The sequence below is a fragment of the Chiloscyllium punctatum genome, chromosome 24 (assembly GCF_047496795.1).
Source record: "Chiloscyllium punctatum isolate Juve2018m chromosome 24, sChiPun1.3, whole genome shotgun sequence".
NCBI lineage: Eukaryota > Metazoa > Chordata > Chondrichthyes > Orectolobiformes > Hemiscylliidae > Chiloscyllium > Chiloscyllium punctatum.
In genome coordinates, this window is record NC_092762.1 from 57,726,651 (window position 1) to 57,750,472 (window position 23,822).

Consider the following 23,822-nt stretch of genomic DNA (forward strand, 5'->3'; position numbering starts at 1 on the left):
TCGCCATTTGTGCTCCTGGTCAGTCAATTTCCGTCAACGTTTACGATGGTAAGAATTAAACAATTAAGCACAGGTTGGTTGGGGGTGGTGTGGGGATGTCAGTTGGTTTAGCTAGCTAGGATGTGATGCAGAATGGCATCAATGGACGTGGGGTCAATCCTTGTACTGGCTGAGATGATTCATGGATACCTGTTCCTCATCCTACCTCATACATGCAGAGTGCTGCCCTTCAAGCTAACGATGAGGCTAATAGAGTCTGTCTAATGGAGAGAGACACCTATGATCATTTGTGGAGTATAATAAGTTCTCTCTACAATACCTTCGACCCAAAATCATAAAAGTATCTCCTGATGCACCCATTTGACAATCATTTCATCTTGCTGCCTGTAATAATTCTTTGTCTTTTATAATTTTGTTGCAGGATTCAAAGATCGGATTTGGTATTGCAATATCTGGAGGAATAGATAAACCCAACAGTACCACTGGAGAAACTGCCATTCTTGTTTCAGATGTTGTTCGATTCGGACCAGCTGAAGGGAAGATTATGTGAGTAAAAAGATCAAAGTTACTGTATCCATCATTCAAAGATGCAAAGATATATATCACAAGTCTTGAAATATGTGTACCTGTATCTCTTTACTTGCACACTAGAGGGTTCCCAAATATGAGTTAGTATATTGTAGCAATTGCTCTTAGAAGTTTCCTTCTGATATCTCAATCAGATATTCCAAAATATTTGATTGAAAAACACTTATTGCATTGTTACACCAGCTTCAGTGGTTCTAATATTATGATCTCTTCCAGTCAGCAAAACTGGTGATTTAATTCTGGAGTAAAGCAACACAAATAATGGCTTATTATATTTTATTAGTAGCTTATAACATTATACTCCAGATCATCACAGCCGTTCATTTCCTTGTAATTCATTGGACCTACACTTGTACATGAAACTATCACCAGGTTCCAAGTGCACCTCAGATTATAACGACAGATCATTACAACAGTGGCTGAAAGAAATAAAGAGGGGGAGATGTGATTCAAACTTCATCTCAGGGAATATTAATGATTATAATAACAGCTAGACCTTTGGCAAAAATAAATCTTGATTGGTCTGCTGTGCTGATGCATTTATCACCTTGAACCAAGAGGACAGTGAGGCAATCTAATCTTGGATCTCTTGATGAGCTGCTAAGAGACAGGCCCAAAGAATAATTGTTCCACGACGTGATTGAGATAGCGAACTCAAATTCCAGAGCATTGTGAGAGTTACAACCCAATCACACTCCCAGAATCCAAAATACTCATTTTCGAAATTGAGCCATTTTACATTCTTACTTTCAGTGTAAAACTGACTTTGATGTGAGATCAACACAGAGTACAAATTATCTGTCTCATTTCCTTGCACAAGCCTCAAGAACCACAATGATAACTTCATCATTTTTGTGCCGATTGAAGTATCCTGTCATTGGTGATTAACCACTGTCAAACCACTTTTCCTACCTGGTTCTCCCTACATTGTTTGTTCCCAGAAAGCTAAGTACTGACTGATAAGATGCAAATTAAATCCTCCTCAATGCTGTCTCATCACACACATCCCTGTCATCCACGTCAGGGGTTTGCTACAAACTGAAGCACCTTTTGTACTACCCTAAGAAATTACAATGCCTATTCCATACAAATGCCTCTGCTATGGCTGTAGGATATCTTTCCACCATTCACCGTGTGAAGGCTGCCTGATTTAAGATCCATGCATAAGCATGTTCCAATAGGGGTAACAGACTAATAATCACAAGCAGGAAACCTGGTGAATATTTTCTGTGAAAGTCCAAAGACCAGTTACAACACACCCTCGTGACCATCCCAGTTGAAGTCAGCCAATTCAAGAGGCAAATCTGAGGCAGATTTTACCAATATAAGAATTGGAGAGGGTTGATGGAGGTGAACTGAAACGCTGTAACAAGGATCATCAAGCTCAAAACCACTCATAGAATAACATTGAATAAATTCATTAGCTCAGTGACCTTATTCAGTAATGAAATAATGAACCAAAACCTCAGGTAATACCAGATTTATTCTCTGTCTGTCTGATCCCAGCAAAAACAAAAGCTGCGGAGCAGAATTTACCTCAGCTCTGTCATTACTGTTATGAAGATGTGGGTGTACTGTACCTTTAAGAAAGTTAAAAGCTAGCAGAACTACCTGACACCACCAATTATTCTAAACAAGATGTAATATAACCTTTTGGTCCAGCAGCTAGTATAACTGGCTGCCTGGAGACAAAAAATTTTAAATTATGCCAATCAGTTTAAATTATACCCTGAAAAATACCAAACTCCAATCAAGTTTGAATTTAGTATACTGACAATATTAAAAGCCAATGACACAATCTGATGCTTTGCGGGTATAAGACCGGGAAAAATTGAACAGTTGGGAGAGAACTGCCACGCCATCAGCATTACTGACTGCCCGAAAAATAGATCTTTAAAGGTATCTTTATCGATCAGTGACCTATGAAACAGAAATCCCTAAGAAGAAGAAAAGAAGATAGAGGAAGATGAAGAGAAGATTCAACAGCTGGCTGGTTCAGAGATTTGAATTTTGATAAATCTTAATCAGGGGTTTTATTGGACTCATATTATAGAAGGGTAAGTAAAAGATAGGTTAGAGGAAGGGGTTGTAAATAGTTGTTAGTTAGTTATTCTCTGTATTCCTTTAAGAAATAAAGTTGTTAATTTTTACTTTAAGTAGTTCTTGGCCTCTCGAATTTGCACAAATTACTGCACAGGATAAATCTTTTCTGTGGTTTAAATTAAGCAAGAGAGTTTACCCCATGATGTAACGCTATTAAGAGAGGATAAATTATACTGGGTATCTGCTCCTTCCAGGTTTCATGTAGAAACTGGAAGCTAAATCTGAAAGGACAGAAATCAGGCAATATCCTTTCAATCACATCTTACACGTTCTGGTCAATACTCACTTGTCCCGATTTCAATTACCTAGTGCGCTGTATAATCAACAGTAACTGTGATTCAAGTCTTTAGAGATCCAGTCCATGTCCTATTTCAAGCCTAGTGTTCAACAACAAAATTAGGGTTGGATGGAAATCTGGCTACAGTTTAATATCCTGGAAACAATTCTGCCTGAAATTTCTCTCCAGAGTTGGAAGTGTAGGTTAGGAACAAGCCCCAATGCTGCAAATCTGACTCGGGATTGAATTTGAACGTTGAATTTTCATTGAAGGAAGGGGCTTTTGGGAGCTGTGGCAGGTGACCCTGGAAATAGCACAGAGGCTGCCAGGGGTGGAGACAGGTTGTGCGTAAGGCCTGCATCTTTGTTCCGATACATTGTTGATCATTTAGAAAATGGAATGAAGTAAAAATCGTGCCTCTGATAAATGCATTGCCCCTCCTTTTCTCTATTCTCTATCCATAGTAACTCATGCCATCTCCTGCCCTCCACACTATCTCCCAATGAACCTTCATACCATCCCATGCCCCTTCAGTCAACTCCCTATAGCCCTTTATAGACCCTATGATAACAGTACCAACTCATGCCAACCCATGACCCACTCACTATCTTTGCCCTTATACCTCCCATGCCATCTCACCCAGTATCCATATTGGAATGACCTTAGGATCCATGGTGAGATTAAATACATCTTTAATCTACTTGAGGAGTTGTGGATCTTGTCTCCTGGCTGGAGAGCTGCAGAGAGATATGTACCACCGCATTCAGGAATGGGCCACCAAAACACATGCCAAACCCACAAGATCACAAGCCCCCATCCAGGCCTTCCCCTGGAATCAAGACCCTGTGGGTGCAAGTCCTGCCCAGGAAGAGCTGGCTGCCAATCAGGACCCTAGCAGCCCTTGTGTTCAATGGCAACAGAGAACACAGGACAAAGGTAAATGATGTGGGAGGTTAGAGATTTCTCAGGAGGAGAATGGGGACAGATGGTAGAAAGGATTCGGGAGGTGACTCCCAGCTCATAACCCCTGCATGATGTCCAGTTGCTCAAGCAGGCTTAACTGATTATTTTTACCAAGGATGCCCCCGAAGGAGTGACAAGCCACCCACAGGTAGGCAACCGTCGTAAATGCTGCATGGTGAAATGCCTGCCTGTAAGTGGGTAAACCACAATGTTCCTACCAGTTGCAAGCTGCACTTGTCATGTTTCCCACTCCTGGCAAAGAAAACCAAATTAATGGAGGCAGCTGTTGTTTTATTGGGCAGCTGCCTTCCTGAAGCATGGATGTGCAATTTGAAATCCCCTTTAAATCCGCATCCTTTTAAAATGGTTGGTGCCATGTTAAGGGACGGGACTCTGGATTATGCCCTCTGCAGCCTATTTAGAGAGAGAGTCTCCATTGTTTCAAAAAGTTGGATCTCAGTATCTTGGACTCTCACATCAACATGCTGGACCATCTCCTGCAAAGGTTTAGAGAGGAACGGAACAATTTGCAAACAGGAAATAACATAAAGCTGTCTTGTGATATGGTGTAATTCCAACTTTAATTTGAAATGGTTCTTTCTCTTCAGGATAAAGGACAGGATTGTTATGGTGAATGGTGTTTCTATGGACAATGTGACCTCCTCTTTCGCCATCCAGAATCTAAAGCGTTCTGGAAAATCTGTGAACATAGTGAGTATGAAAAAATTCTGTGTTGATCTTAGGCAAAAATCCTTAGAGTCTGAAATATCTATTATTATCTCTTTGCTCTGAGTCACAACAGTATAGGAGTGGCAATCCAAAATTATGCATTAAATTGCACCAGACAGAGTGTACATTGAATTAAGTATTTGCTCAGTTTTGGACCAGCAACAGAAGCAAAAAACATCTGCAAGCTGCCTCCTCATCAGCAGAATTCAATCAGTTTAATTTGTTCCTTAAGAATGCCCCTTCTAAACTAGCATAACCCATTTGTAATATCATGCCAAGATTTTTTGTCCTTAATTACCTCAGGGTAAACAGGCATAAATAATAATCCCTGGTTTGTCAGCTTTAACTGGATTGTAAGAACATATTGTAAAAAGATTAAATAGAAGAGACACAATTAACTTGCGATGACCTAACATAATATAAAACATTTCTCGTCAATGAAGGTCTTTTTAACTAAAAATCACTTTTGGAATATAAGGAAAAGCAGCAGGCAGTTTGGTTAGAGGAAGATCCTCCAGATGATGATCAATTAAACTGTTTATTGCTTGCCTGAGGGATAAATATAATCATAGAGCTGTACAGCACAGAAACAGACCCTTCGGTCCAACTTGTCCATGCGACCAGATATCCCAAATCATCTAGTCCCATTTGCCAGCATTTGGCTCATAGCCCCCGGTACCCTTCCTCTTCATATACCCATCCAGATGCCCCCTTTTAAATGTTGTAATTGTAACAGCCTCCACCACCTCCTCTGGCAGCTCATTCCATACACACACCATGCTCTGTATGAAGATATTGCCACTTAGGTCTCTTCTAAGTCTTTCCACTCTCACCTTAAGCCTATGCCCTCTAGTTTTGGACTCCCCTAACCTGGAGAAAAGATTTCGGGTGTTCACCCTATCCATGCTCCTCATGATTTTATAAACCTCTGCAAGGTCGCTCTTCAACCTCTGACACTCGGGGAAAACAGCATCAACCTATTCCGCCTCTCCCTATAGTTCAAACGCTCCAGTCTCGGCAACACTCTTGTACATCCTTTCTGAACTCTTACCAAGTTTCACAACATCTTTCCTTTAGCAGGGAGACCAGAATTGAAAGCAGTATTCGAAATGTGGACTAACTAACTCTTCTTTAAATAGTGTCATGGAAATTGTTATGTTAGCTTGAAAGGTTCTCAATTTAACACATCCAAAGATGGTACCTTTAAAAATGTAGCGCTACTGCAATGAAGTGCCAGTTGAGATTTTGTGCTCAAGTTTGGAAGAACCCTTGAGGTGCTGAGCTGTCACTGAGTAGAAGGTGGTAATTAAATAACACTATATATATTATAGAAATGGGAATAATGCAATGGTTGTGAATTTCCTTTACTTAATCAATGTTCCAAGTGAAAGAGAGAGGAAACAGAATCATTGTCCTGTCATTAACTGAAAAATGTTCATGTGAACTTATCTGTGAGCTCTACCGTGGTCAGTCAGACTGTCAGCACTCTAATCTAATCAGGATAATTTTAATGTTAGTAATATTTAAACAGTCAGAGACAGGAGGAAGGGACAAACCATTGGATGAATGCAACACAAAGTACTGGAAAAAGCAAAGGCATGCCCAACTCCTGCCAAAGTTCCACTAAATTCTTTAGCTTTGAACAATAAAAAGGAAACTCAAATCTTTCTGTGATTCTCATGGAATGAGATCAGATTGTATAAATGTTGAGAGAGTAACTTTACAGAAGTGCATTGTGTCAACAAAAATCAAATATTTAAACATGGGAGGTTTTCTTGGATTTAACTTAAGATGTAGAAGTTAAGGTATTTTATGGAATCAGGAAAAACCTTTAGTCCCAGCAGAGCCAATTCTTTTCAGAGATTAGCCTTACCTATGCCCTTCTTACCACTTCTATTAATGGTGTACATATACTCCACATGGAGCATGAGCTAGAGATGGGGCATTACCAATTTCTCCAACCCACACTTACTACAAATGCTGATCCACACTAGAAATGTGAGGTTGTGGGATATAGCCTTGTATCTTCCTCTAGTAACACATTCATTCATTCACCCCATTTAAGACTTGTCAATTCAACATCTTCCCAGTAACATATTCTACAAATATATTACACTTAGGGTGATAAGTTTTTGGCTGACCTCCATTCTGATTCCTCACATTTTAAACTGACTGCATTTACCTAACGTGTTCTTTTTGGAAGTCCTTGTTTTGATATGCAAGTACTTGTTTGACTTCAGTGCTGAATGATTTCATGCTAACTAATAGCTATGGCCTTTCTTTTAAGACAGTGAAGAGACCCCATAAAGTACAGATTCCTGTGACTAACACAGCACCAGCAGCCAGCTATTATTCTAGTCGATCAGACTATGCTCACGATGATGCCTCTGATGAGGATGAGGACTATGATCCAGCTGACAGGAGATTGAGAAGGATTCAAAACCAAAATCTATACCACGGTGACTCCCATCATAACAATAACTATGACCAGGATTCTAGCAGAAACAACAGCTATGATCGAAGTCCGAGTCCCTCAAGGAGCTATGATCGAAGTCCGAGTCCCTCAAGGAGCTACAATCGAAGTCCCAGCCCCTCAAGGAATCATAATTATCAGCACAACCACCGGGATCACGATGCTAGAAGGGCTGGACGAGAACACAACCCAAATGGAAGTTACCACGATGAGTCTGATGATGATGATATTCATTATGACGAGGTTAAGAAACCCATCAAGAGTTACCTTATTAAAAATAGTGCTAATGAAGGTGAGATTTCTCTTGATGGAAAACCAGTATTTCAAAAAGGGAAACATATTTAGCATTGTACACTATGAATAATTGTTACTACTGCTTACTCTCTGTATGACTGTTCTTGTTGCTGTCTATGAATCACCATTAGTACTGCTCTCTCTAAATCACCATTAGTACTGCTTCCTCTGAATCATCATTAGTTCAGCTCTGTCTGCATCGCCATTAGTACTGCTCTCCCTAAATCACTATTAGTACTGTTCTCTCTGAATCATCATTATTACTGTTCTCTGTGAATCACGGTTCATACTGCTGCCTCTGAATCTCCACTCATACTGCTCCCTCTAAATCACCAATAGTGTTCTCTGTGAATCACCATTAGTACAGTTCCCTCTAAATCACCATTAGTGTTCTCTGTGAATCACCATTAGTACTGTTCCCTCTAAATCACCATTAGTGTTCTCTGTGAATCACCATTAGTACTGTTCCCTCTAAATCACCATTAGTAATGTTCTCTATGAATCACCATTAGTACTGTTCCCTCTAAATCACCATTAGTAATGTTCTCTGTGAATCACCATTAGTTTTGCTCTCTGCGAATCATCATTGCTACTGTTCTCTCTGAATTACTGGTTTGCTACTCTGTCTAAATGATCATGAGAGCTATTATGCCTGATCACCTTTGAGGTAAATATTTTTGATAAATTTTGTCATTGGATGTGATTTTGGGGGAGTGGTATAGTTACTCACATTATTATTAGCTCAGTAAAGTTGCCACTGACCTCAATATCTCTTTGCAAAAGCTGACCAAGTGTAAACTAACTGCACGGCTTTCTTCCTCGAAAGTGGTGAAAAGTTTACAACTGGATATTTATCTACATTTGAATGCCTTTGGCAGGAATTAAGCACCAATTTGTCCTGCAAAAATATGTGAATAGGAGGACATCATTTAGCTCCATATACCTGATTGGCCATTCAATGAGATCATGACCGATGTGTCACCAAACTGTGACCCACCTGTGCTCTCAATACCTCTGGGTGACAAACTGTTCTCTAAACTCTAGGTTTAATGAGCATCAGTTGCAGTTTGCTAAAGAGAATTCCATATTGCTACCATTGACTCTGTGTAAAAGTATTTCCAATTTCACTCCCGAAAGGCTGGGTTTTAATTTTTAATTTATATCCTCTAGTCCTAAGTTCCTCAGCTAGCAGAAATTTATATTTCTATCTATCTTTTCACTGCTCCTTAACAGTTTAAAAACTTTAATCAAGTCACCTCTTCTAAAGTCTAAGGAACACAACCATCGCTTGTGTAATCTTCTGTTGTAATTTATTCTTTTGAGTTAGGTATCATTCTAATAAATTTACACTGTAATTTCTCCAAGGTCAATATATCCTGTCCATAGTACTTCAATTGTGTCAAAGCTAGGACTTTGTAAGCTGAGGCATAGTTTTTACCACCTTGTATTCGATTCATCTAGTTCTAAAAGCCAGCATTCCATTCAGTGTTTATAATTGTTTTCTCTCTCTGTCCGTGACATTTATCAATTTATCTGGACTCCCAAGTCTTTTTGGATTTCCACAGTTTCCAATGTTTTGCTACTTATCCTTCTTTTATAGGTTGAAAGCGGATGGCCTCACTTTTGATTACATTGAAATTCATTTGTCACAATTTTGTTCCATTTGCTTCATCTATTAGTAGTCTAGGTTTTGCTGTCCAGTGGTAAAGCAATGAAAGCCCCTGGTGACTTTGAAGAAAGCTGCCTATAAAAATCTAGTGATCACTATAGTGTGGATTCCTCATTCTTGACAGCAGTTTAAATTTGGTACCAAGCCAAAGAGAGCTCAAGGCATCAGCACAAATAATGTCAGCAAATAAAGTAAGCAGCTAATCCAGTGGAGTGTTCTCACAGAAAGCAATGCAGAAAATTAATGGCACTCAATCCTTTCACTTATAAGTATTTCAGATCATGACATAAATTATGATTGAATTGAGCTGGAAACCAATATATCACAGAAAGCTTTAGAATTTGTTTTTAATTATATGAAACACTTGTATCATATGAAGAACTTTGACATTCCACAAGTATAAAATTAGCATTTCAGGGCCAGTGAGGCTGTTTAGAAACAAATATGTACTTAAGATGCCATTAAAAATCCAACAAGATGACACTTCTTTGGATGTTTTTTACAATGAACCAGAGTGTGAATGAAGCTTCTCCTTGAATCATTGATGTTCTCACTGATTGCAGTCTGGGAGAGCTAAGGCATTGATCCTTTAGAAGGGCGTGGAATCCCTTACAGAAACTACTGGACTTCCATGTTGCATTGAACAAGTGTGGATACCCACCATTGCTGCCAATTTCAATGGAGTAATAATGACAAACACTGACATTTTTACAATCAATACCGCAGTAAAATCTAGGCCTTCATTTCTCTGTAAACTTATTCTTCCAGGTTAGAGCTGCACTTTACCAGTCTCCCTTGTGAAGGATCATTGTGCAAGCTTTGGCGTACAGTCTCTTGTATTTATATAAAATGTACAATTCAATTAAACAACCGATAGTTGTTTGATGCTCAGAGTGGACAATGAAGCCATGGAGAGAGTACCCAGTCTGTTATCTTATTTGGCCTTGTAGTATTGTCTCCATTTTGGTGTGAGGGTATTGGCCCCAGGTGGGTGACATCATATTTAGATACCACGATTTAAGTCCACACTCAAATGTGCCTCCTGCCTTTAATCTTCCAGAAGAGGGCTTGGAGATCTGCTTTAGTAATGTGTGTTTACCTCCAGCTTGTGGGCACAGATGATACTTACATTATCATTCTTCTGTAAAAGTGCATGACAATACTGATGTGACAGGCAGTGAGTTAAGTTCTGTTTCTCTTATACCCATTGTCCTCCGATTCACCGGTGAAGTGCACTTGAATATATTTTTAGGGACAGCTCAAGATTTTTTTCACCAGTTTCACCCTGTCCACTGTCACCTGTTTGTCTTATTGTTAAAAAAAGTTACATCTTGTTCAGTGTACTGGATTTTTAATGGCATACTAAGTATATACTTGCTGCTAAATAGCCTCTGAGAAGCTAATTTCATATTTGCGTGTGTAATGTCAAATATTGAATTAATTAACTCAGATCTTTCCAAGTACCTATTAAGAATTTCCCTATTGTCACTAACATCTTGCCATCACTAATGTTAAAATGACTGGCATGTAGTTTCCAGGAATGTTCTTCAACTCTATTTTAAATATGGCTGCCACATTGCCAACTGGAGAAGCAAATTTTGTGGACCAAGCCACTTATCTGTTGTAAGCAAATCTATCGCATCATCTCCTTCTTGACATTTTCTACCCATTTGTCAACATTTTTTTCTTTTATGAACTACTGAATAAAGTACTCATTAAAGAGTCTTACTTTTCACTGTGCCTTTGGGAGGCTATCATCTTTATCCCTAAGGTAAAGTTGTTGGTCTTAGTCGACCATAGGGCTGCTCGATCATTAGAAAGATATGACAGTGGTGACTTAACCTGAGGGGCACTGTGCCTCAGGTAAGGGGAGTGGTTGAGAAGGAGAGTCCTTCATGATAACCTTAACTGGGATGTGGGAATTGAATCCACAATATTGGCATCACTCTGCATTGCAAACTAGCCATCTAGCCAACTGAGCTAACCAGTCCCCCTTTGTCCCTAGCATCACTGGGGGGTTTCTAAAGTTTTAATAAGTTTTACACCTTATAAGCTAACATATCTGAGTGGGCTTTTCTCAGCTACCTGCTGTGAAGTTATACATTTGTGTTGCTGACCTATCATTTTGCCTTTAATGAACTCTCCGAAGGAATAATTAAACTGCATGTGCCCAGCTTTAAACCAGAGCAAGGTAGCAGAGAGATAAGATTAAAGTCTTGCATTGTAAGCATTTCAAAGCAGTTTAACAGGTGAATTCCTAACTACCTTTGTGTGCCATTTTTTCTCACAGAATATGGCTTGAGGTTGGGCAGTCAAATTTTCATTAAACATATGTCATCGGATGGCCTTGCTTCAAAGGAAGGAGTCTTAAAGGAGGGAGACATTATACTAAAGGTAAAATATCTATTATCAAATGCCTTGGAGAAACTAGTTATTGAAGATAAGAGGTTATAGTTGCAGATCTCCAGTTGGGTAGGTAGCCCGTTTAGAAGTGATGAATGGATGGCACATAATCAATGGGATGCAATGTTCACAAGGTGCTTGAACCTGAGAATCACAGGAAGAAAGGGTTGAAGACAAAAACTATGTAGTGTGAATTCCTTGACCTGAAGGCACAGGTGCCCACTAGCAATGTGTAAACAATCCTGGAGAGCCATTGTCTGATGATGTTGAACACCCAGTTTAGCTTAAAACTACCACATATTTTCCATGAATAAATTATAAAGTGCAGCTATTGTTAAGGGAACAGATAGTTAGAATCGGTTGGTCCAAATCCTTAATATCGCAATCCAATCATTTCCCCAGTGTGTTCAACCAATGTAGTAGAGTCAGAGAATGATAGAGATGTACAGCATCTTCGGTCCAACTTATCCATGCTGACCAGCTATCTCAACTCAATCTAGTCCTATTTGCCAGCACTTGGCCCATATCCCTCCAAATCCTTCGTATTCATATACCCATGTAAATGCCTTTTAAATGCTGTAATTGTACCAGCCTCTATGAAACCCTCTGGCTGCTCATGCCAAAGTCGCACCACCTTCTGCATGAAAAAGTTGCCCTTTAGGTCTCTTTTATATCTTTCCCCTCTCATGCTAAACATATGCCCTCTAGTTCTGGACTCGCCCACCCCAGGGAAAAGACTTTGTCTATTCATCCTATCCATGATTTTATGAACTGCTATAAGGTCACCCCTCAGCCTCCGACACTCCAGGAAAAATAGCCTATTCAACTTCTCCCTCTAGCTCAAATCCTCCAACCCTGGCAACATCCTTGTAAATCTTTTCTGAACCCTTTCAAGTTTCACAACATGCTTCCAATATTCCAATATTCCAGCAGTGGCCTAACCAATGTCCTGTACAGCTGCAACATGACCTCCCAACTCCTGTACTCAATACTCTGACCAATAAAGGAAAGCATACCAAATGCCTTCTTCACTATCATACCTACTTGCGACTCCATTTTCAAGGAGCTATGAACCTGTACTCCAAGATCTTTGTTCAGCAACACTTCCTAGGACCTTACCATTAAATAAAGAAGTCCTGCTAAGATTTGCTTTCCCAAAATGCAGCATCTCGCATTTATCTAAATTAAACTCCATCTACCACTCCTCAGCCCATCGGCCCATCTGATCAAGATCCCATTGTACTCTGAGGTAGACTTCTTTGCTGTCCACTGCACCTCCAATTTTGGTGTCATCTGCAAACTTACAATGTATACCTTCTATGGTTCACATTCAAACCATTTATATAAATGATGAAAAGCAATATACCCAGCACCGTTCCTTGTGTCAGACTGCTGGTCACAGGCTTCCAGTCTGAAAGGCAACCCTCCACCATCACCCTCTGCCTTCTATCTTCGGTCCAGTTCTGTATCCAAATAGCTAGTTCTCCCTGTATTCTGTGTGATCTAATCTTACTAATCAGTCTACCATGAGTGACTTTGTTGAATGCCTTACTGAAATCCATGTCGATCACATCCACTGCTCTGCACTCATCAATCCTCTTTGTTACTTCCTCAAAAAACTCAATCAAGTTTGTGAGACATGATCTCCCACACACAAAGCCATGTTGACTATCCCTAATCAGTCCTTGCCTTTCTAAATACATGTAAATTTTGTCCCTCAGGATTCCCTCCAACAACTTGCCCACCAGCAATGTCAACCACATCGGTCTGTAGTTGTTTGGCTTCTCCTTACCACCTTCCTTAACCAGTGGCATCACATCAGCCAAACTTCAGTCTTCCGGCACCTCACCTGTGACTATCAATGATCCACATATCTCAGCAAGGGGCCCAGCAAACACTTCCCTAGCTTCCCACGGAGTTTTAGGATACACCTGATCAGGTCCTGGGGATTTATCCACCTTTATGCATTTTAAGACATCCAGCACCTCCTCCTCTGTAATATGGACATTTTTCAAGATGTCACCATCAATTTCCCCACATTCTATATCTTCCATGTCCTTCTCCATAGTAAACACTGATGCAAAGTACTCATTTAGTGTCACTCCCATCTCTTGCAGTTTCATACATAGGCTGCCTTGCTGATCTTTGAGGGGCCCTATTCACTCCCTAGTTACCCTTTTTTCCTTAATGTCTTTATAGAATTTCTCTGATTCCCCTTAACCCTATTTGCCAAAGCTATCTCATGTCCCATTTTTGCCCTCCTGATATCCCTCTTAAGTATACTCCTACTGCCTTTATACTCTTCTGAGGATTCACTCGATCTCTGTTGTCTATACCTGGCATATGCTTCCTTTCTCTTAACCAAACCTCAATTTCTCTAGTCATCCAGCATTCCATACACCTACCAGCCTTTCCTTTCACCCTGATAGGAATACACTGTCTCTGCACTCTCGTTATCTCATTTTTGAAGGCTTCTCATTTTCCAGCTGTCTCTTTCCCTGCAAACATCCACCCCCAGTCAACTTTTGAAAGTTCTTGCCTAATACTGTTAAAGTCAGCCTTCCTCTAATTTAGAGCTTCAACTTTTGGATTCTGTCCATCTTATTCCAACACCACTTTAAAACTAATAGTATTATAGTTGCTGGCCCTAAAGTGCTCTCCCACTGACACTTCAGTCATCTGCCCTGCCTTATTTCCCAAGAGTAGGTCAAAGTTTGTACTTTCTCTAGTAGGTACATCCATGGGTTGAATCAGAACGTTTTCTTGTGCACACTTAACAAGTTCCTCTCCATCTAAACCCCCTTAACATTATGGCAGTCCCAATCTATGTTTGGAAAGTTATAATCCCCCACCATAACCACCCTATTATTCTTACAGATAACTGAGATCTCCTTACAAATTTATTTCTCAATTTCCTGCTGATTATTGGGAGATTTTTAATACAAGGTAAAAACAATGACTGCAGATGCTGGAAACCAGATTCTGGATTAGTGGTGCTGGAAGAGCACAGCAGTTTAGGCAGCATCCAAGGAGCAGCGAACTAACCACCCCTCTCTTATTTCTCAGTTCCACTCAAATAACTTCCCTGGATGTATTCCCGGGAATATCCTCCCTAAGTACAGCAGTAATGCTATCCCTTATCAAAAACATTTCTCCCCTGCCTTTCCTGCCCCCTTTCTAGCCTTCCTGTAGCGTTTGTATCCTGAAACATTAAGCTGCCAGTCCTGTCCATCCCTGAGCCATGTTTCTGTAATTGCAATGATATCCCAGTCACATGTTCCTACCCATGCTCTGAGTTTATCTGCCTTTCCTGTTAGGCCTCTTGCATTGAAATAATGCAGTTTAATTTATCAGTCCTACCTTGTTCTCTGCTTTTGTTCCTGCCAGCCCTGACTGTTTGACTCACTCCTTTTCCTCCTTTTCCCAACCGTACCAGTCTCAGAGTGATCTCTTTCCTCACTATTTCTCTGGGTCCCACCACCTCCACACAACCCCCAGTCCCTCCTGAACCCCCCACCCCCACCCTCCGGAGCAACTCTGGTAAATCTCCCTGCCAGTATATCAGTCCCTTTTCAATTCAGGTCCAATCCGTCCACTTGTGCCATCACCCCCTCCATTTTCCAAAACAGCACATTGTCTGAGATGGGGATAGCCGCAGGAAACCCCTGCACTACCCCAGAAGAGATTCCAATAATCCGAAAATGTGAACCCTTCTCCCCTGCACCAGCTCCTCAGCCACGCATTCACCTGTGCTATCTTCTTATTCTTATCCTCACTAGCTCATAGCACTGGGAGTAATCCAGATGTGAATACCATCAAGGACCACCTTTTAAAATTCCTGCCTAATTTCCATATCCTCCCTTCCAAATCTCATCATTTTTCCTTCTTATGTCCTTGTACCAATGTGTGCAATGACCTTCTACTGGTCACTCTCCCCTTTGAGAACATTCTGCACCTTCTCCGAGATATTGTTGATCCTGGCACCAACAAGGTAACATGCCATTCTGACTTTTCACTGCTGGCCACAGAAACATCTGTCTGTGCCTCTGACTAGAGAGTCCCCTGTCACGATTGATCGCTTGGAACCTGATGTATCCCTTGTTACATTAGAGTCAGTCTCGGTACCAGAAACTTGGCTGTTTGTGTTACATTCCCCTAAGAGTCCATCACCCCCTACATTGTCCAAAACAACATACTTATTTGAAATGGGGATAGCGACAGGAGACTCCTGCACTACCTGCCTCCCTCTCCTATCTTTCCTGCAGTTAACCCATCTACCTTACTGTATCTGTGGCTTTTCTCCCTTCCTATAACTGCCATCTATCATACCCCTGGCTCCTGTAAATTCCTTATTGCCTCTAACTGCCACTCCAACTGATCCATACAATCTGATAGGATTCACAACCAAAGACACTTCCCTCAGACATAATCATCAGTCACATGGAAACTCTCCCTAAACTCTCACATCTGACAGGAAGAGCACCTCACTCTACTAAAGGCCATCATTGCTCCTTCACAATCTACAGATCCAGAAAATAACCCTGACTTATTGCTCTAAAATAAACACTGCTCCAGGCTAACTTAATGCTTTTGGTTTATATTTTTAAAATTTAATCAAGAGATAGATCTCAATAAAACATGTAATCAAGAAAGAACCCACTCTACTCACTATTGTAGATTTACAGCAAAGTTACACTTAAAGCCTAAGCACTTACCTGTTCCTGTGCTATGAGGTCTCCCACATGGGTTCCTCCAAGATCAGCCACCTTGATTTAAATAATCCACCTTGATTTCTTCTCAATTTGCTAGAACAATGACAAATAAAAATCAGGGAATGAGCTTAACTATGAGAAATGCAAAATGGAAAATTAAATAAGTTTAAGGGAAAACAGAGATCATTTGGGAATTCATGAGCAGGGAAAGCATTCCCAGTGGAAGGTATCAATGGAATGAAGAAGAAGTTAGGAGATAGTTGCTTAATGGTGCTGTCACAGGGCTAGTAATCCAGACATCCAGGCTGATTCTCTGGGACACATTTAAGTCCCACTACAGCAGCTGGTGGTGACTGTATCAGCTATCATTGATTGTCACTATGCTCTTTAGGGAAGGAAATCAGGTCATCCTTACCTGATCTAGTCTACGTGCAATTCTGGACCCAGTGTGGTTGATTTTCAACTTCCCTCTGAAATGGCTGAGAAAGTCATTCAATTCAAGGAGGATTAGGAATGGTCAACAAATGCTGCCAACAACATTGCGTGTGGAAAAACGCATGGCAAATGCAGTACAATGTGGATAATTGTTTCAATTAAAAGTTTATTTTCACTTTAGTGTGGAAAATAGATGGGAAAAGCTTTTTGATTAATGGTAATATATCGGGAAATGCAGATGTCGAAAGGCATCCAAGCATCCTCATACACCAGTCAATAAAAGTTTACAGGGAAGTGCAATAAGCAGTTAGGAAGGCATATTTGTATGGTGGCCTTCATTGCAAAAGGATTTGAAGTAGGAATGTCTTACAGCAGTTATACAGAGCCTTGGTGAGACTGCACCTGGAGTATTATGTGCAGTTTTGGTCTCCATTCTATAAAGAGGATATATTTGTCATAGAGGGAATGTAGTGAAGTTTCATTAGACTGATACCAGAGATGACAGGCTGAGAGAAATTGTTTTAACCAAGCCTATATTCATTAGAGTTTAGAAGAATTAGAGGGACCTGATTGAAACATACAAAATTCTAGCAGAGCTAGATAGCCTGGACACAGAATAAATTGATCCCCTGGCTGTGGAGTCTTGAGCCAGGGCTATCCCAGCCTCAGAATACAGAGTAGGCCATTTAGGACTGACGTGGGGAAATTCCTTTTTCCCTTCACAGTGTGGTCAACATGTGGAGTTACTACCACTCGATTGTGACGGCCAGTTCACTCGATATGACCAAAAAAGATGTGCGTACATTTTTAAAGGCATTAAGGGGTATGGAGGGAAAGTGGAAATATGGTATTGAGATAGAGGATCAGCCGTGATTGTGTTGAATGGTGGAGAAGGCTTGATGAGCCAAATGGCCGACTCCTGCTCCTACATTCTGTTTCTACACGCATTCCATTCAAAATTAAGAAAAATCTCTTGATCATGAAGGTATGAAGGGTTATGTGATATAGCTGGTAGGTTATGTTGAGATTGATTTAAATAGGGCTAGAATAGCTTATTTTAAGTATCTTTATGTTTCTAATGGACAAGTATTGGAAGAAGTGGTGGTGATGGATCATTTCCTTTGTCTAGATTAATGGTGTAGTAACTGAGAATATATCATTGGAAGATACAAGGACACTAATTGAGAAGTCAGAGGGGGAGCTGAGGTTGGTGGTCCTACGAGATAATGAACAGTTTCTGATCAATGTTCCTGAACTGAGGGACAGTGAGGAAAACAGCTTGGAAGGTAAGTGGCCAAACTACAAAACAATATTATGAGATTCTGACTTTAATTCTTCAATTACCAGAATCTCCAGGGGAATTCTGTTGCCTTTTGATTTGTCCCCATTTCACATCCTCTTGGCTGAAGTTTTTGCTCTTGCTAGTGATAAGCTTGCAGGTGGGAAGGGATTTGGTTGGGCCAGCAGTGTGGACATGAACCCTCCCTCCATCAAAATGAAGTTCAGGGTGGAACAGCCTTTGGCTGATTCTTCCATTCCATTACCATTTGGGGCCCTAAAGTGGCCAATTAATCACCATTTAAGGGCCTCATCCCATTGCTACTGATATTAACTTTGCTGGAGGTGGCTTGTCTTCATACAAGGTGCCAAACAGCTGCAACAAGCCTGACCCTTCTTGAGGTAAGACTGGTCAATCTCATTGAAGCAACAGGGCTGTTGCCTGTTGGCTGGGGAACTGGTGAGATATCTGTGCAGGAAGGTTCGCTGAACCACATGCCAATTCGTCAATGACGAGGAAAATGGAGCAACTTCCCCAGGAGGGGAGGTCTCACCTACTGAGAGGTGCCAGCCAATCAGAGACCACCAACACTTATGCTCAGTACCACCACTTGCAAGGCCACAGCTTCTGCTGGAAGGACAGGCTGCAGAGTCCCAGAATAGTGGAGTAACCCAGATCACCAGAGTGATGAGGTTTCACAGGATGCACATCACTTCAACAAGATTCCACCCTACAACACTGAAACAAACACACATTAACCTTGCAATAATAAGCTCACTGCATGGACAGCATGCTAAATACTGTGTGATATAACTTTCAAAAGGTTACACCAATCTCCCAATATAACTTTTGCAGAAGATTGGTAGAACTGTTGAAAAACAATGTTAATGGCTGTTTACTCTGTGACTCTAGGGTTTGTGCTGACTTCAGCCAAGAACTCCACTAAAAACAGCCAGTAGAGAAAAAAAATCAATAATCATTGGCTAATATCACGGACAGTAATTTCCAGTGCAATCTCTTTCCAATGCTGAAAATCCATAGCATCGCCATCTGCAAATGGACCAGGACGCAATTAGATATTTATGATGGTGTTTGTGGTTTTAAATAGGGGTTTGAGTTCTAATATTCACTTGGTTGCAGCTAACTCCTTTGCAAGACAGAGCTGAAAACTTTAAAAGCAGGCTTTTGATGTCCAACTTTCTCTTTTGAAACTTATAGTTAAAAACCACATTACCTGTCCCAATCCCATTGGTGATGACTGTTGTCATAAGAGACAAAAATGGGTTAATTTTTTCAAAACAGATGCGGAATAAAGCTTCATTTCTCAAATCATTCTGATGATCTGTATTTTTCTGTATAGAATATTCAGACATTGAGCCTGAACATACAGATTCACCAATTGAGAATTGGCCAAAGCATACTGTGGGGGATCCTCGCAACACAATGAAGAGCAATGGAAGGTAATCTTTTTACTGAGCACAGCAATGGAGAGGCCAATTTACAAAGTGCAGAAACTGACATGAAGGCCACTTTGTCAAGTACTAAGGCCAGTGTTTTTAACTTCTAGTTAGATTCCTTTAAATACTGACTCCGTGGTTACCACATCTTCAACCAAGAAACCAAAGGCTAACAATCCAATATCTGCAGTGCCATGATTTATGGTCAGTATAGCATTCAGAAGCATGCTCATGATGTCATCATTGTATCAAAGTATATGAGCTGAGGGTGTAAACATCTCACACTCCATCTTACCTCAGAGATCACGTGATTACTTGCATGCTGTGGCAAGTATGCTATTCCTTGTAATATAATGTTTGTGTGTAATATTGGCACGACTTAATAAGGTAGTGCACTGGAAATCAATCCCTACTATTCCCGGAGTGTCACAAAATTGAAAAGATTCAATTTAACTATCCAATATACCTGACTGATGAGCCTAGGATAAAAGAAAACATCATTAGGTTTCTGTACTTAACAAGAAAGCAATTATTTATTGCAAATAGATTGTGTTTCTTGTCTGCTATTGATTAAAAACAAAGTATTAATTCACTAACTCTACCCTTTTGTTAAAAAAGAAGTGTACACATACTGACACATGAAAGAGACAAGACACTAATATTTTGGGTGAGGAAGCAACAAAAAATGATATCAGTAAAGCATAGTTCTAGCAATAGTCTGGATTACAGTTGTCAATGAGACATTTTCCTTCAGTTTCCCTCTGGTTCCTTTTGATACACTGAGTAGGATGTGGGATTGTAGACATACCAACTCTCAACTTCACAATCACTTGCTGAAGATTTGCCCTATTAGTGTCTTTCAAAGTTCTTTTCCATTTGCTTTTTGAGAAAAGAACTTGCAGAGAGAGAAAGTGTCACTGATGACTTGGAATGTTCTTTTACCTCGCCACTCACAAAGATATTTTCTCCTTCACCAGCTGGATGTTTCTGCTATATTATCCACATCCACTCCTGAATCCAGACTAAATATCCAAGAATTAATCAAGTAACTGTACAATGCTGAGTTCTCCTGAGTGCCTGTAATTGGTCCTGGTGGTTGAAAAACCAATCAAAACTCTATCATTGGACTAAACTGCACCTGGATACTCTCAGAGCCAAGATGTCTAATATCTACCCCAAGTGCTTGAATAAAGCAATGTTGTAGATATGGCACACAATGAATTCCAATAACTCATTTTATTTTTATAAACTGCAACATCTTTTACAACAGTCCCTATTTAAAACAGTAACTTCATATTTTCAAGTCCACAGTCCAACTAATAAAAATAGTTTATTATAATAGTTGGCTGTAATCAATGTCTGTTGGATTCTCCAGTCCAGGATATCCACACCCAGTTTCAGAGATAAGGTAAGCATTGTTGCAATAGGTAAAGTACCCTGCCAGAAGCAAATTCATTTCATTGTCCATTATCATGTGCCCCACAACCTTGTGGGTTAAACCTTTAAAACCCAAACTGGTTGAGAGATAACAATGTCAATAACAAATCCGTGAAGAATAATAAACAAATCCTTAACAGCTCTGGACATAGTTTGTTTGCTTTCATGCCTTAAGCATTAGCCCATTTAAAGTGAATTAACTCCTATATTGAAATAGTGCACAAAGAGAATAGTGTATACATATGATCAGTGTTTAATTTTCTTGTGATGGATGCCCTGGATTAAATTGGTGCTGCAAACCAATCCTTTTATTTTGCTTTATGCTCAAGGCTTGGTTGATGCTGATAAGGATTCTCACTTCTTTTCCAGCTTGAAGCCAAACATAAAACCAGTGTCAGAGTTAGAGGTCAGACCTACAGCCTCCAAACCCCCTCATGGTGAGTACCAGTGAGAATCAGTCCATTTCTAGTGCAAAATCTCAGTTGAAAGTCAGTTCAACTATTTTGGTGCTTACTGATTGATCTTCACAGCCATGAGTGCATTTAGTTTAGCAATTTATTGTTTATGAATTACTTTTAATAATCATTTAACTGACAGCTCTGTTGCTGACAGTAGCCATGACTGGGTCCAGTGTTCTACAGTAAATTAGATGGTGCCGTTCGCTCCATGATCTGAAGACACACAGCTTGAATTTCCTGTGAGCTGTGGGAGCCAGCCTAGAGGGGAAATGAGGGTCCCTAGCCCACAATGGCTGAGAAGCTGATTAACAAAGTTATTTTCCAGAGTTGACCTCCTGATTTGAAATTTCCACATTTGCTGTCCAATTGAGGACAATGAGCCATTCCCAAATTGGTAGGGTTCTAAGGAAGCCATCGATCATGGAAAGTCAAAAAGTCAAAAGTGGTGCTGCTTATGACATAGGTGGACTTGAGGAATTTGCTCATCTTGGTCACAAATGATGGTCATAAAAATCAAATAACTCCACAGAGGCACGTATCCTGTCATCCTTTATTTACACATGTATAATACTTGACACTGGTCTGGCTTCCTCAGAGCCAGCTCCCAGAGTGAACAGAACCTCTGACAATCCTGTTTATATCTGTTAACCAAGACTCCCTGATTAGACCGATTAACAGCCCCAGTCGGGGAACTCATATCCTGTGAGATGCAATTGGCTGACCTCGTAACAATCACTGCAAAAATGAATGAAATGATTAACACCACTGAACAGTAAAAGGATAGTGTCTCTCTTGCCCTCATTCACTCTCCATCTCACACACACACACACACACACACAGAAATGCACACTGCCACAATTGAGATTGCACAATAGCTTTAAGCATATGCTTCCACATGTGATGGGAGTACTACTCTGCTCTTGGACAAGTGCCACTGAGCCCCTGGATCACTCCTATTTGGAGCCTTAAATGTGCAAATTGACTTCCCGCCTTCATGAAATAGGCAGCCATTCCTGAAATTACCCAGTCATTAGGAATGCATCAGGAAGATGTCACAGCTCTGCTCTGTTTACTTGAGACTTCCCTCTTCCAAGCCCACTGTGCCCTGGAAGGGAAAAGTTAGCCCTGCTTTTAGTAAACTCCAGAATCAGCAACTCAAATATTACCTCTAATGCAACCTGCATTAATTCTACTACTACTACTTAATTTGACCACTTATATTCATCAGTTCTAATTGTCAAGAAATGCAAAAACAAGGGGCTGAAGATTGAGGAGATTTCAAAATGTAAGGTAAGAAAAAGGACAGAGAATTGTGAAGATAAGGAGTTCATTAGCGGGGTTAATGATTGAGACAATAGCTGCTGTAACATTCAAGTTGAGATTGGAAAGGAGGCTGAAGATATTTGGAACATGTTGTGTGAATGTTATTTGAATTGTTTGGTTGTGCAGAGTGGGAAAGTTAACATGAGCTGCTCCAACCAACATCCTGTTTCTTTGTTGTAAGTTCTCTGTTCATATATCACTGGCAGAAATGGGGAACCTGAATCTTGCTGCATAGAGATCAAATACCTCAGCTTCATCAGTCTCACCTATCATAGAATACATTTTCTTCCAATATATGTAAAGTCACTAATTGTTTCATTAATTTCACTTCTCAACTGAAGGTACTGCATCTCTGATGAATTACACAGTTTCTCAGCAGCCCTGTGTAGTCTCAGCTCTGTGATCATGTGTGAGCCTGAAGAGCTAGGGTAACCAAGCTGTCCAAACCCAGCAGCTGAGAACACAAAGTCAAACCTAATCTAGTCTCCATGGCCCTCCAGGTAACTGCACAGTGCAGTAGAAATAGCCAGAATAGAATCAAGACCAAAATCCAGCTGATCTTACCCACCATACCAAAGTCAACATTCATGAAACAATATGAGAATCCAGAGCTACTCCCAAATTGCTGCGCTGAAAAAACATTTTATCTTCATGAAGTGAGTGACTGGATCAAATAGTATCGTCAAGAGTTTTACAGTGCAGTGAGCAGCTGATTGTGTAGGAATTTTGTGTTCTTCATTTCTTGAAGGTCGCTTCTCACTGTAATTCTTTGACTTCACTTTTCCAGATGCAGTTGTTGAGGAGCGAACATATGCTGCTCCTATAAAGACTTCAAACACAAGGCCACAGGATGAATATAATGTTGGGTAAGTGCCAATAGTCAATGAGGCCAAATTAGCTAAGGGCAATGTGCAATATCTGCATGACTGCAAATTGACGAAAAGTTGACTTACTCATTTAGCCGAGGAACAACAGAATCTAACTCATTCACCTGTTATCTCCTCTTCTCCTCTCCACAAGGTGCTGACTGGTGCTTGGGACACAGTCTCAAGGCCATTCAATATCCTGTTGTATTCTTGTTGCTAGTTGTAGCAGGGAGCATGATGAAAGGCCATTTGCACAAGATACAATTGGTTCTGATACAGCATGATAGTTCTGTTCTTGTGCAACCTCGCGTTATAAGAAAAATCACGCAATAGCATGATTTTAAATTAATGGGACC

The 23,822-nt window shown here is 40.4% G+C and overlaps 1 protein-coding gene across 3 annotated transcripts in view; it reads left to right on the top strand.

Moving 5' to 3' along the window:
- LOC140494576 (tight junction protein ZO-3-like) overlaps positions 1 to 23,822 on the top strand; it is an 86,801-nt gene that overhangs the window by 37,509 nt on the left and 25,470 nt on the right. For all 3 annotated transcript variants that reach the window (XM_072593908.1, XM_072593911.1, XM_072593909.1), the window contains 8 exons: positions 422 to 546; positions 4,540 to 4,642; positions 6,948 to 7,425; positions 11,387 to 11,490; positions 17,776 to 17,932; positions 19,286 to 19,385; positions 21,189 to 21,256; positions 23,388 to 23,466. In XM_072593908.1, the coding sequence (XP_072450009.1) occupies positions 422 to 546; positions 4,540 to 4,642; positions 6,948 to 7,425; positions 11,387 to 11,490; positions 17,776 to 17,932; positions 19,286 to 19,385; positions 21,189 to 21,256; positions 23,388 to 23,466 (1,214 nt within the window). The remainder of the gene's footprint in view (positions 1 to 421; positions 547 to 4,539; positions 4,643 to 6,947; positions 7,426 to 11,386; positions 11,491 to 17,775; positions 17,933 to 19,285; positions 19,386 to 21,188; positions 21,257 to 23,387; positions 23,467 to 23,822) is intronic.